Genomic DNA, 12,219 nt, shown 5'->3' on the forward strand with positions numbered 1-12,219 from the left:
ATGCCCCCTGCACCATATTATACCAGGGTATTATGCCTTGCTCATTGCCAAGCGTTTCACACACACTGGGTGTCATGCTCATTGCCAGGGGTTTCATGCACTGGGATCCATGCTGGTTGCCAGGGGTTTCATGCTCTGGGATGGGTATCATGATCGTTGCCAGGGGTGTGTAATACTTGGTGCGAGGGGTAATGCTCATTGTCAGGGCTCAGGGATGTCTAATGCTAGTTGCCAGGGGTGTGCAGTGCTCATTGTCAGGGGTAATGCTCGTTGTCGGGGTACAGGAGTGTGTAATGTTAGTTGCCAGTGGTGTGTAGAGCTCGTTGTCAGGGCTCAGGGATGTGTAATGCTAGTTGCCGGGAGTGTGTAATGCTAGTTGCCAGGGCTGTGTAGTGCTCGTTGTCAGGGGTAATACTCGTTTTCAGGGCTCAGTAGTGTGTAATGTTAGTTGCCAGGGGTGTGTAGTGCTCGTTGTCAGGGCTCAGGGGTGTGTAATGCTAGTTGCCAGGGCTGTGTAGTGCTCGTTGTCAGGGGTAATGCTCGTTTTCAGGGCTCAGTAGTGTGTAATGTTAGTTGCCAGGGGTGTGTAGTGCTCGTTGTCAGGGCTCAGGGGTGTGTAATGCTAGTTGCCAGGGCTGTGTAGTGCTCGTTGTCAGGGGTGTGTACAGCGCCCGCCAGTCATTCATCTCCCTCCTCCTCCTTCCAGTTGTTCCCTTGCTCCCCATCATTAGTACTCCGCTTGGGGGCGGAGTTTTGCAAACTGACACGTTGCGTCGTGACATCACGTCATTACGCGAAACTCCACCCATCGAGCAGAGTTCTAATGACGGGGAGGAGGGGAGCACCAGGAGCAAGCAAAAGTGCCGCGGCAGGCATCCTGTGCAATGGCGCACCTCGCACGCCGAAAGAAATGGCACTGTTACAAACAGATACAATAGGGGCTTGGGTATCCACACCTGTAGGACAGACTTTCAGGACTCTGCGCTGACAGTTAATAATAGTTATCTACCTCCCTTTGAGATACAAGCCATCTCTGGAGAATCCCAAATAACGTCCATTCAGGGGTTAATGACATAGTTAAACAAATGTTACAGGAAATAACTGAGCACTTGTAACCAAAATCTACAAATTAACAGACAGAACCATAAACAATGGAATAGATCGGCCTGGGACTGGCCACATTTAATGGGCCCTACACAATGGCCCTCATTCCGAGTTGTTCGCTCGCTAGCTGCTTTTAGCAGCTTTGCACACACTAAGCCGCCGCCTACTGGGAGTGAATCTTAGCTTTGCAGAATTGCGAACGAAAGATCCGCATAATTGCGAATAGAAATTTCTTTGCAGTTTCTGAGTAGCTCGGGACTTACTCTGCCACTGCGATCAGTTCAGTCAGTTTCGTTCCTGGTTTGACGTCACAAACACACCCAGCGTTCGCCCAGACACTCCCCCGTTTCTCCAGCCACTTCCGCGTTTTTCCCAGAAACGGCAGCGTTTTTCCGCACACACCCATAAAACGGCCAGTTTCCGCCCAGAAACACCCACTTCCTGTCAATCACACTCCGATCACCAGAACGAAGAAATTTCTTCGTTAAGCCGTGAGTAAAATACCTAACTTTTTGGCAAATTTACTTGGCGCAGACGCATTGCGAACATTGCGCATGCACAGTTTGCAACAAATCGCTCCGTTGCGAAAACCACTAACGAGCGAACAACTCGGAATGAGGGCCAATGTGCGATCTGCCACCCGGCTCCATAGCAGTGCAGGCAAATATGGACAATCTCGTCCATATTGGCCTGCATGCACAAGGGACGGGGCACCAGTGATGAACGAGCTCTGGGTCGCACATCGTTCATCGCTGGTGTCTCCACACTGAAAGATATGAACGGTATCTCGTTCATTAATGGACGAGATCGTTCATATCTATCACTATTATCGCCCAGTGTGTAGGGCCCATAATACTCTGAGTTGTTTAACAGAGTGAAGTTTTCGTAGACAAAAATAGGTATACATTTTTAAAATCTGGGATTGTGAGTTGACATTTCAGCCAATTTGCAACTTTAGCAAACAAGTACTCTTCTACGTGATGGTAGCAAGAAAAAAAAATTGTATTTGATTATATATAAAGTACTTCCATATTCCCAATATAACATTTTTATAATAGGTAAACAAAATACTGCAAAATACTGTATTTGCAACTAATGGCGATGACCACAAGGTGCTGACATTTAATAATTTTAGTTGATAACACAAATAAAGGGGGTACACACTAGGCAAAAAAATAAATGATAACGATTTATGTTGGGAAGTGTGTACCCGCCTAAGGTAGAAATATTTTCCAAATATATGGATTTAAATAGCCATTTGTATACAGCAAACTAATTGAAGGAGCCGACTACAAAAACATTGTTGGAAACACTAACATACTGGCATACGTCTATTTTCTTCCATACATATTCAAAATGGAGCAGACTTCTGCTGAAAAAGCGAAACACATGCAAATTAAAAAAAAACCTGTGAAGTCAGTGTGTGTCTGCACCTTTAAAAGAAGCATGCAATAGTTGAGAGGCGTATCAGGACTCAGCCTATCAGAATCCTTCAGTCCAGTCTGTCCTTTGCTACAGGAAGAATTTGCTCCAGTCATCTTGTGCACAGCAGAATCTTATCATGCCTTTCTTGGATCTCGATACCAGTCTTCCCCAGCAAAGTATTCCAGAGGATTTTGTTGAAAAGCTTTGCTGTGTTGCTGCATCCATTCTGGGCAAGGCAAAGGAAGTGAGTAGAGAAATAGGTAGTGGCCCTGTATCATGGACGGGGTATGCATTGCATATATCCAGTTAGAGATTACGAGGCTGAAGTTAGCTTCTTATTCGGCCAGCTTCTTATTCACTTCTTATTCGGCTCCAGCTTCTTATTCACTTCTTATTCGGCTCCAGCTTCTTATTCAGAAATTATTATATTAAAATAAATTAAATAAGGATAGATCACTAATTTAACATTGCATAAACTTCAAATAGTGTCCCTTACACCAATTTACATGACATTTTGCATTAAACAAAAATGATTTGGGCATGAAAATAGTGGTAAAGCGGGCACAGACACCAGATTTCATCATTTTGAATAAGAAGCTGTAGCTGTGCAAGGGTTAAACAGCGTTGGTCAAAAGATTTGATACTTGAAAGTCACACAGGGTGGTCACTTACATATCACCCACTTGCAGTTTGTCTTGACCAACAAGCAATTGGGCATGAATATGGTGGTAAAGCGGGCACAGACACCAGATTTCATCATTTTGAATAAGAAGCTGTAGTTGTGCAAGGGTTAAACAGCATTGGTCAAAAGATTTGATACTTGAAACTCACACAGGGTGGTCACTTACATATCACCCACTTGCAGTTTGTCTTGACCAACAAGCATTTTGGCATGAAAATGGTGGTAAAGCGGGCACAGACACCAGATTTCATCATTTTGAATAAGAAGCTGTAGCTGTGCAAGGGTTAAACAGCGTTGGTCAAAAGATTTGACACTTGAAACTCACACATGGTGGTCACTTACATATCGCCCACTTGCAATTTGCCTTGACCAACAAGCATTTGGGCATGAAAATGGTGGCAAGGCGGGCACAGACACCAGATTTCATCATTTTGAATAAGAAGCTGTAGCTGTGCAAGGGTTAAACAGCATTGGTCAACAGATTTGACACTTGAAACTGACACAGGGTGGTCACTTACATATCACCCACTTGCAATTTGCCTTGACCAACAAGCATTTGGGCATGAAAATAGTGGTAAAGCGGGCACAGATACCAGATTTCATCATTTTGAATAAGAAGCTGTAGCTGTGCAAGGGTTAAACAGCGTTGGTCAACAGATTTGACTCTTGAAACTCACACAGGGTGGTCTCTTACATATCACCCACTTGCAATTTGCCTTGACCAACAAGCATTTGGGCATGAAAATGGTGGTAAAGCGGGCACAGGCACCAGATTTCATCATTTTGAATAAGAAGCTGTAGTTGTGCAAGGGTTAAACAGCATTGGTCAACAGATTTGACACTTGAAACCCACACAGGGTGGTCACTTACATATCACCCACTTGCAATTTGCCTTGACCAACAAGCATTTGGGCATGAAAATGGTGGCAAGGCGGGCACAGACACCAGATTTCATCATTTTGAATAAGAAGCTGTAGTTGTGCAAGGGTTAAACAGCGTTGATCAACAGATTTGACACTTGAAACTCACACAGGGTGGTCACTTACATATCACCCACTTGCAGTTTGTCTTGACCAACAAGCATTTGGGCATGAAAATGGTGGTAAAGCGGGCACAGACACCAGATCTCATCATTTTGAATAAGAAGCTGTAGCTGTGCAAGGGTTAAACAGCGTTGGTCAAAAGATTTGACACTTGAAACTCACACAGGATGGTCACTTACATATCACCCACTTGCACTTTGCCTTGACCAACAAGCATTTGGGCATGAAAATGGTGGTAAAGCGGGCACAGACACCAGATTTCATCATTTTGAATAAGAAGCTGTAGCTGTGCAAGGGTTAAAAAGCGTTGGTCAAAAGATTTGATACTTGAAACTCACACAGGGTGGTCACTTACATATCACCCACTTGCAAGTTGCCTTGACTAACAAGCATTTGGGCATGAAAATGGTGGTAAAGCGGGCACAGACACCAGATTTCATCATTTTGAATAAGAAGCTGTAGCAACTTGCAAGTGGGTGATATGTAAGTGACCACCCTGTGTGAGTTTCAATTGTCAAATCTGTTGACCAATGCTGTTTAACCCTTGCAGAACTACAGCTTCTTATTCAAAATGATGAAATCTGGTGCCTGTGCCCGCTTTGCCACCATTTTCATGCCCAAATGCTTGTTGGTCAAGGCAAATTGCAAGTGGGTGATATGTAAGTGACCACCCTGTGTGAGTTTCAAGTATCAAATCTTTTGACCAACGCTGTTTAACCCTTGCACAACTACAGCTTCTTATTCAAAATGATGAAATCTGGTGTCTGTGCCCGCTTTACCACCATTTTCATGCCCAAATGCTTGTTGGTCAAGACAAACTGCAAGTGGGTGATATGTAAGTGACCACCCTGTGTGAGGTTCAAGTGACAAATCTTTTGACCAACGCTGTTTAATCCTTGCACAGCTACAGCTTCTTATTCAAAATGATGAAATCTGGTGTCTGTGCCCGCTTTACCACCATTTTCATGCCCAAATGCTTGTTGGTCAAGACAAACTGCAAGTGGGTAATATGTAAGTGACCACCCTGTGTGGGTTTCAAGTGTCAAATCTTTTGACCAACGCTGTTTAACCCTTGCAGAACTACAGCTTCTTATTCAAAATGATGAAATCTGGTGTCTGTGCCCGCTTTACCACCATTTCCATGCCCAAATGCTTGTTGGTCAAGGCAAATTGCATGTGGGTGATATGTAAGTGACCACCCTGTGTGGGTTTCAAGTGTCAAATCTTTTGACCAACGCTGTTTAACCCTTGCACAGCTACAGCTTCTTATTCAAAATGATGAATTCTGGTGTCTGTGCCCGCTTTACCACCATTTTCATGCCCAAATGCTTGTTGGTCAAGACAAACTGCAAGTGGGTGATATGCAAGTGACCACCCTGTGTGAGGTTCAAGTGTCAAATCTTTTGACCAACGCTGTTTAACCCTTGCACAGCTACAGCTTCTTATTCAAAATGATGAAATCTGGTGTCTGTGCCCGCTTTACCACCATTTTCATGCCCAAATCATTTTTGTTTAATGCAAAATGTCATGTAAATTGGTGTAAGGGACACTATTTGAAGTTTATGCAATGTTAACTTAGTGATCTATCCTTATTTAATTTATTTTAATATAATAATTTCTGAATAAGAAGCTGGAGCCGAATAAGAAGTGAATAAGAAGCTGGCCGAATAAGAAGCTAACTTCAGCCTCGTTTAGAGATTTGTCTTTTTTATGTTAAAAACATGGTGATGCCAAGCAATTGCTCTTGAAGTTTTAAAATCCCATCTTGCTCACTCACTGAAAAGACATTGATATGTATAAGGTGCTGTAGCTGCCCGATTAGCAGTTCCTGTGGAGTGAAAAATACAATGTGACTAAAATAAAGTGTCTGCATAGTGGTTCTCATGGCCTATACATTCCCCTGTGTATATCCAATAAATTGTAATGCCCCTAATTTGCAGAAGAGACTGACAGAATCTACTATATATAAAAGCGAAAATTTGTCCTTCTGTCTTCATATACAAATCCACAGTTTACAAGCGAAGGTCGTGAAATGTTACATACGAGCGTACTAAAACACAGCAGAGGCAACTAAAACTATTACAAATCCCTAGCAGAGACAGCATAACTCCGGAATTGCTGGAGCAATGTACTCAAAAATTGGGACACATATGTCTTACACTCTGGGAACAAACACTGTGGAAGGAAGACACCCCTAGGAGTGAGGCAGCAGCACTGAGTATTTCAGCAGACAGCATAACTCTGGAATGCCTGCAGCAATTTACATAAAACTTTGGTATACATATGACTTACACTCTGGAAACAAACACTGTGGGTGTCAGACACCACTAGCACCCCTAGGGGGTGGGACAGCAGCACAGAGTATGTCAGCAGACAGCATAACTGTGGAAGGCCTGGAGCAATTTACACCAAACTTGGTACACATCTGACTATTACACTCTGGTAACAAACTCCGTGGGGGTTAGACAACCCTAGCACACCTAGGGGTGGAACAGCAGCACAGAGTATTTCAGAAGACAGCCTAACTCCCGAATGCCTGGACCAATTTACAACAAACTTGGTACTCATGACTTACAAGCTGGGAACAAACACTGTGGAGGTAAGGCACACCTAGCTCCCCTAGGGGTGAGGCAGCAGCACAGAGTTTTCCAGCAGACAGCATAACTCCCGAATGCCTGGACTAATTTACAACAAACTTGCTACACATATGACTTACACTCTGGGAACAAACACTGTGGGGGTAGCACACAACTAGCACCCCTAGGGGTGGACCAGCAGCACAGACTATATCAGGACATGCATGATATGTCAGTGACGACAGGGCTGCATGTGACAGGGGCAGTGTGACATGATGTGAGGAGGGGAATGGAGGTAGCACGAACCCACACTCAGAGAGTTATATAGTGGAAGTAGCACAGTCCCCCAGCAGCACAGAGTATATCCGGTATATAAGAAACTGTAAATAAATGGATAATTTCATTGGGGCACTGACATGATGTGAGGAGGGGAATGGAGGCAACAGGAAGCCACAGACTGAGAGTTGTATAGTAGGAAGAGCAGGGGCCCTTGGAGGACTCAAAAAGGGATCCGGCCACTACACAAAGTGTGTCAGGGAAGCAAGATATGCCTATATACTAGATCTCCAACCAACGTAAATTAACAAACAACTATCATTCTAATTTACCATCCTCATCCCGTAGCGAAGCACGGGTATTCAGCTATCTACAATGTTATTTATACTGTGTGTTTAATATTTCAATCAATTTTTGTAAACAGACATTCTTAAAATCCGGGGCAACGCCGGGTACTCCAGCTAGTATCCTATAGATTTAGAAAGAGTATAACAAGACCTCCTTTATGTCTGTGACCATCTCACTCACAAAATGACTGCCTTACAATTATCTGCATAGTAATCACTATAGTATCACAAACATGCACCTGAACGTTTGATGTGTCCACTTGCTGAAGTTCTGCTCAGCATAGGCGTGCGCAGGGGGGGTGCCTGGTGTGCACAGGCACCCCCTAATGTCCGGCACCCCGATCTTACATGCCTGATGCAGCGATCACCGAGCAGGCACCCTGTCAGGACTGCATTACTGACCGGAAGGCTGGGTTAATCAAGGGTGCCACTGCCACCGGCTTTCAAACTCCCGGCTCCACCTCCATGTACAAAAACAGCGTGATATGACGTGATGATGTCATGCTGCTCGCATGTCCACCCGTCACACGCCCACCTCTCTCCTTCTATTCTATGCCAATGCCAGTCACTGATGAGGAGCAGCATGCAGCCAGCATTCAATACTGGCAGGGGGTCGGCAGCAGCATTGACACGTCACGCATTTCTCCAGCAGCAGCAGTACTAGTCTGTGACTGTCAGTGTCAGCTTGCAGGGGAAAGAGAGTGGGAGCCAGATCAGGCTGAGAAGGAGCACTGTAATTGCAGTGAGTGCCATCAGCGGTGTTTGTTTGGTCCACCCCACAACATCAGACAATGCATCTCCATTATTAGGATTGGTACAAGGGTGGGTATTTTATATTGCATTGACCTTCAATAGATGGTGCTAGACACGCCCAAAAGGCGATACTAGACACCCCCCCAACAGTGCACCCCCTAATAAAATGTGCTACGCACGCCTATGCTGCTCAGTGCAGGAGACACATAGGAGTCTTCTCTGCAATTTAGTACTGCACTGATTGCAGGGGTGAAATCCTTCACATTTCGGGTAGGTTTTCAGCATCTAATGTTTAATGTGGCAGCATTGATGCTTTTTGATTTGTATTATTATGACATATTAAGGTCAAATTGCCAGCTGTTCTACTACACCTCCAAGAAATATTAATGCTTACAAATAAATGTACCTGCAACAATCTAGTGAAAATTAATAAAATCTATCTAGAACATGGCTTACTTTATATTCAATCAGAAGTTTTTTTCATGAGAAACTTTGTATTATAGTTTAGAGTCAAGCACAGACGTTTGTGTTCGTGTCCATCAGGTACTGTATAACCTGCCTTTTGTTTTTTCTTTCCCCTCCATAGAAGGTGAATGTAACGGTGAGGAGTGGGCTCTCAATGCTCGTGAGTGGCTCCGCAGCGCCATGTGTCCAGCTGGTAATCACCTCCATTGCGGTAGTGGGGACAGCAGAGCAGAACAAGGAGCATAGTTCCAAATTCTTTGAATTCCTGACAAAAGAACTGAATCTGGGACAGGACAGGTATAGTATATGCTTGAGAATGTGAAATGTGGGGACACTAAGGAGCATATTTATTTAGCAGCTGGGTTTACCCCATGTCTAATTACCAAAATGGGCAGATTTATTTAGTGGGGATTAACCTGCGCGTTAATCCCAGAGGAAAAAGGAACCATCAGGGGATAATGTGCCGGGAAAACCCATTGATTGTGCAGTTTATGTGGAATCAGTGTTTCCACATGTTAACCCCTGACTTTCTGCAAGGGGAAAAGGCTATTTAATGAATAGCCTTTCCATGGACTGGGCAGTAATTATTCGTGGGGTTGAATATGCCCCTTAGTGTGCTATTTATGTCTAAGCTATTGCTTCTTAAACTCTTTCCTCAAAACACCCTAACAGTCAAGGTTTTAAGGATATCCATTCTTGAGCACAGGTGATGTAATTAATATCATGCAAGGATATCCTTAAAACCTGGACTGATAGTCTGGATTTAGAAGCACTGGTCTAAGCAAAGCCTTACATTTGTGAATGTCAACATGTATGTTTTTAACTTGCAGTATAATCCAATAACTTTCTTACTATACATAGTAGGGCTGAATAATGAGACTGGTTCATTCTGTTAAATTATTCATAATTTCATCCTGCACACATTTTGAGGAATGCAAAGCAAACCCCCAATACTAAAGTTACTAATTTTAACATCACAGGTGGAGAAAAGTTCCTTCCAATCATTAAGACCTGGTGATTAAGGAGCCACTTATCATGGATTGCATATTGAATGCATTCTGGATGGGCTCTTACTGCCCAGGATCGCATTGCAATATGCAATCCTATCACCTAAATGTATCATCCTGTACATGCAGAGACTGGGAGTCTGGGCAGCCGGCGACGCTGCGCATGCGGGGTCAGCTCAATCGCACAAGGACAGGGGCCATTTCAGGTGTGGGTTTCCGTGGGAACCCTCTACCCATTCAGCAATGCGATGCGCAGCCCATAAGTAGCTGCGGAAGCCATTATCGGGAATGCATTGCATTCTGGATATTGGTAAATCAGGCAGCATCGCATCCCTATGGGGGATGCGGCTGCGGGCGGCAATGGAGAGATTGCAGCAGGTGTTTGAGATACCTGCTGCAGTCCCTCCTTTTTACATTCAGGTGATGCATATTTGCGGCTAACCCCTGAAAATGGGTGTTTTTGGGGATATAGCCGCAAATATATAATGACAAAAGGGTCCCGTAAAACTGTTCAGTCTGATTGCTTAAGTAAAATCGGTCTGAACTTGTTAAAATTGCTGAAAGCTGGTTACCACCTCCAGGATGGTGTGAATAAAATACAAGAAAAAGTGCGTGTAGGCCATATAGGGTGTCTAACGTCATTACCTGCAAGTGCTGTGTGTAGCAGAACAGCTTTTTATAAGAGCTAAATGAGCTTTACTGAGATCCTGTTATGTTCCTGTGAGGCTTCTCATCTCCATGTGACCATCAGAATAAAGCGCACACATCTGTTCCCCACCTAACTTACATTGAGCCCAGCAGTCTTGATTTAAAGTAAGTGGTCAAGGGGATTTAGCCAGGGCAACTAGGTGCTGCTGCAAGTTTATATTACCCAGAGCTGTAAGTGGTGACTGTGAAGGAGCCTGGTGGTAGCAGTGATGACCCTCCTACACCTGGAAGCACCATGATGTTGTATTGTTGATAATTATAGTCTGCGAGCAGCTGGTTTGGCCAAGTGCCTTCAGGACTAGTTGGCCATTACAAGTTGGTGCCAACCAGCCAAACACCATTAACCATGGTGGATCATGGGTTAGTAGAGAGCCTATCCCGTCACACACCCTGACCCTATATCTGCGAGGGGGGTGTCTGCGCAGAGCTTTATTCTGTCTGTGAAACAAATTAAGGGACCCATCCTACCCTTCTGATGTCCCACCCCAGCGTTTGCATTCTGAGATGACTGCTGCATGACCATGTAAGTCATAGGATGATTTTGGAATGAAATAATTTGTTTAGTGTTTTCATGGTAACAGTATACTGACTGGTAAATTGTGTAAGATAACTTATTATCATCTTAAAGAAGTTACAACATTAGTTTTATGTATTTATTTCCTAATTCTACAAAAAAAGTGTCTGTTTCCTTAAAAACAAACAAAAAAACCCCAAAACATTTTAAACCTATTCATAAACCATTTGCAGGGATCTGGTATGATATACCAACATCCTGTCTCACGGATTTGAAGCAGCGAGTCCACTCGCGGGCTCACTGTGCCTGCCATGCTTTGGGCCCAGTGGCTTGCTTCATTTGCAACAGGTTCTATTCCCACTTGATTGGTGGCGTGGACCCACCAACTGAGTGGGAATACCAAGCGGGAGTCGGGCTTCCATCCATCGGTAAAATGCCAGCTGTCTGGATTCTGGCATTGGTCTCCTGAATGCGGGGATCCTGACAGCCGGCATTTTAACTGCATCACATTTGCAGAAAGAGGTTCTGTAAAAACATCATAAGGTGCAGGCTTCATGTATCTGACTTGCTTTTTTTTTTTTTTTTTTTCTTTCCTTTCATCTATTTCTTGATATTTTTGTTTTGAAGGGTTGTAATACGCTTTCACCCTGTGGAGCCTTGGCAGATTGGGAAAAATGGAACAGTTATGACATATTTGTGATACCTCAGAGTCATCACTGTTAAAGAAGAGACCAGACTGGGATCCTCTCCTGGAACACATTCCTGCCTCCTTTCTACAGATACTGCACACACACCATTACCGGTTTTCCTGATGTTAGTGCAGTACTTGTGATTTGTCCTGCAACCACTGGAATCATTGGTTTACCTTTTCATGAGGGAACATTTGAAGGAATGTATATCGACACATAATGTATTACCTAAATTTAAAATAAAACTGGTCAATGTTGTGCATGTGTTCAGTGGATTTTGTTGATCTGCTCCAATTATGCTATACACCAAAATACATTTTCACATTGTACTTGTAATAGCTTGCTTGTTCCCCCTTGCAGGTGTTGCTGATATTTGTCACAGTGATCTAACTGCAACACAACTGTTGCTTTTGGGATTTAAGGACTTATCCGTTTTCATAACTCATCCGGTTCATGCATGTGGCTGTAAATGTATCCAGGCGCACTGTGGTTTAAGCCAGGTACACACTAAACGATATCACCTGATATAACGTTTCCGACGCAAATCGGAAAGATATATTGGCCATATCCTCTAGTGTGTGTGCCCAATCTGTGCACCCCTGCAGTCATTAGCGATGTCTTCTGGTCGGC

At 43.9% G+C, this 12,219-nt stretch overlaps 1 protein-coding gene across 1 annotated transcript; it reads left to right on the plus strand.

Annotated features, from left to right (window-relative positions):
* Nucleotides 1–2,589: 2,589 nt before the first annotated feature.
* Nucleotides 2,590–11,847, plus strand: DDT (D-dopachrome tautomerase). Its single transcript, XM_063913004.1, has 3 exons — nucleotides 2,590–2,773; nucleotides 8,793–8,968; nucleotides 11,528–11,847. The coding sequence occupies exons 1-3, from the start codon at nucleotides 2,666–2,668 to the stop codon at nucleotides 11,598–11,600; spliced, it is 357 nt and encodes a 118-aa protein (XP_063769074.1). The 5' UTR covers nucleotides 2,590–2,665; the 3' UTR covers nucleotides 11,601–11,847.
* The last annotated feature ends 372 nt before the right edge of the window (nucleotides 11,848–12,219 follow it).

This window comes from Pseudophryne corroboree, chromosome 1 (genome assembly GCF_028390025.1).
Source record: "Pseudophryne corroboree isolate aPseCor3 chromosome 1, aPseCor3.hap2, whole genome shotgun sequence".
Classification (NCBI taxonomy): Eukaryota; Metazoa; Chordata; class Amphibia; order Anura; family Myobatrachidae; genus Pseudophryne; species Pseudophryne corroboree.

Coding starts and splice junctions, on each gene's coding strand:
- DDT (XM_063913004.1), top strand. CDS start 2,666: ATGCCTTTCTTGGATCTCGATACCAGTCTTCCCCAGCAAAGTATTCCA. Junction 2,774..8,792: donor TTCTGGGCAAGGCAAAGGAA/GTGAGTAGAGAA, acceptor TCCCCTCCATAG/AAGGTGAATGTAACGGTGAG. Junction 8,969..11,527: donor CTGAATCTGGGACAGGACAG/GTATAGTATATG, acceptor TTTGTTTTGAAG/GGTTGTAATACGCTTTCACC.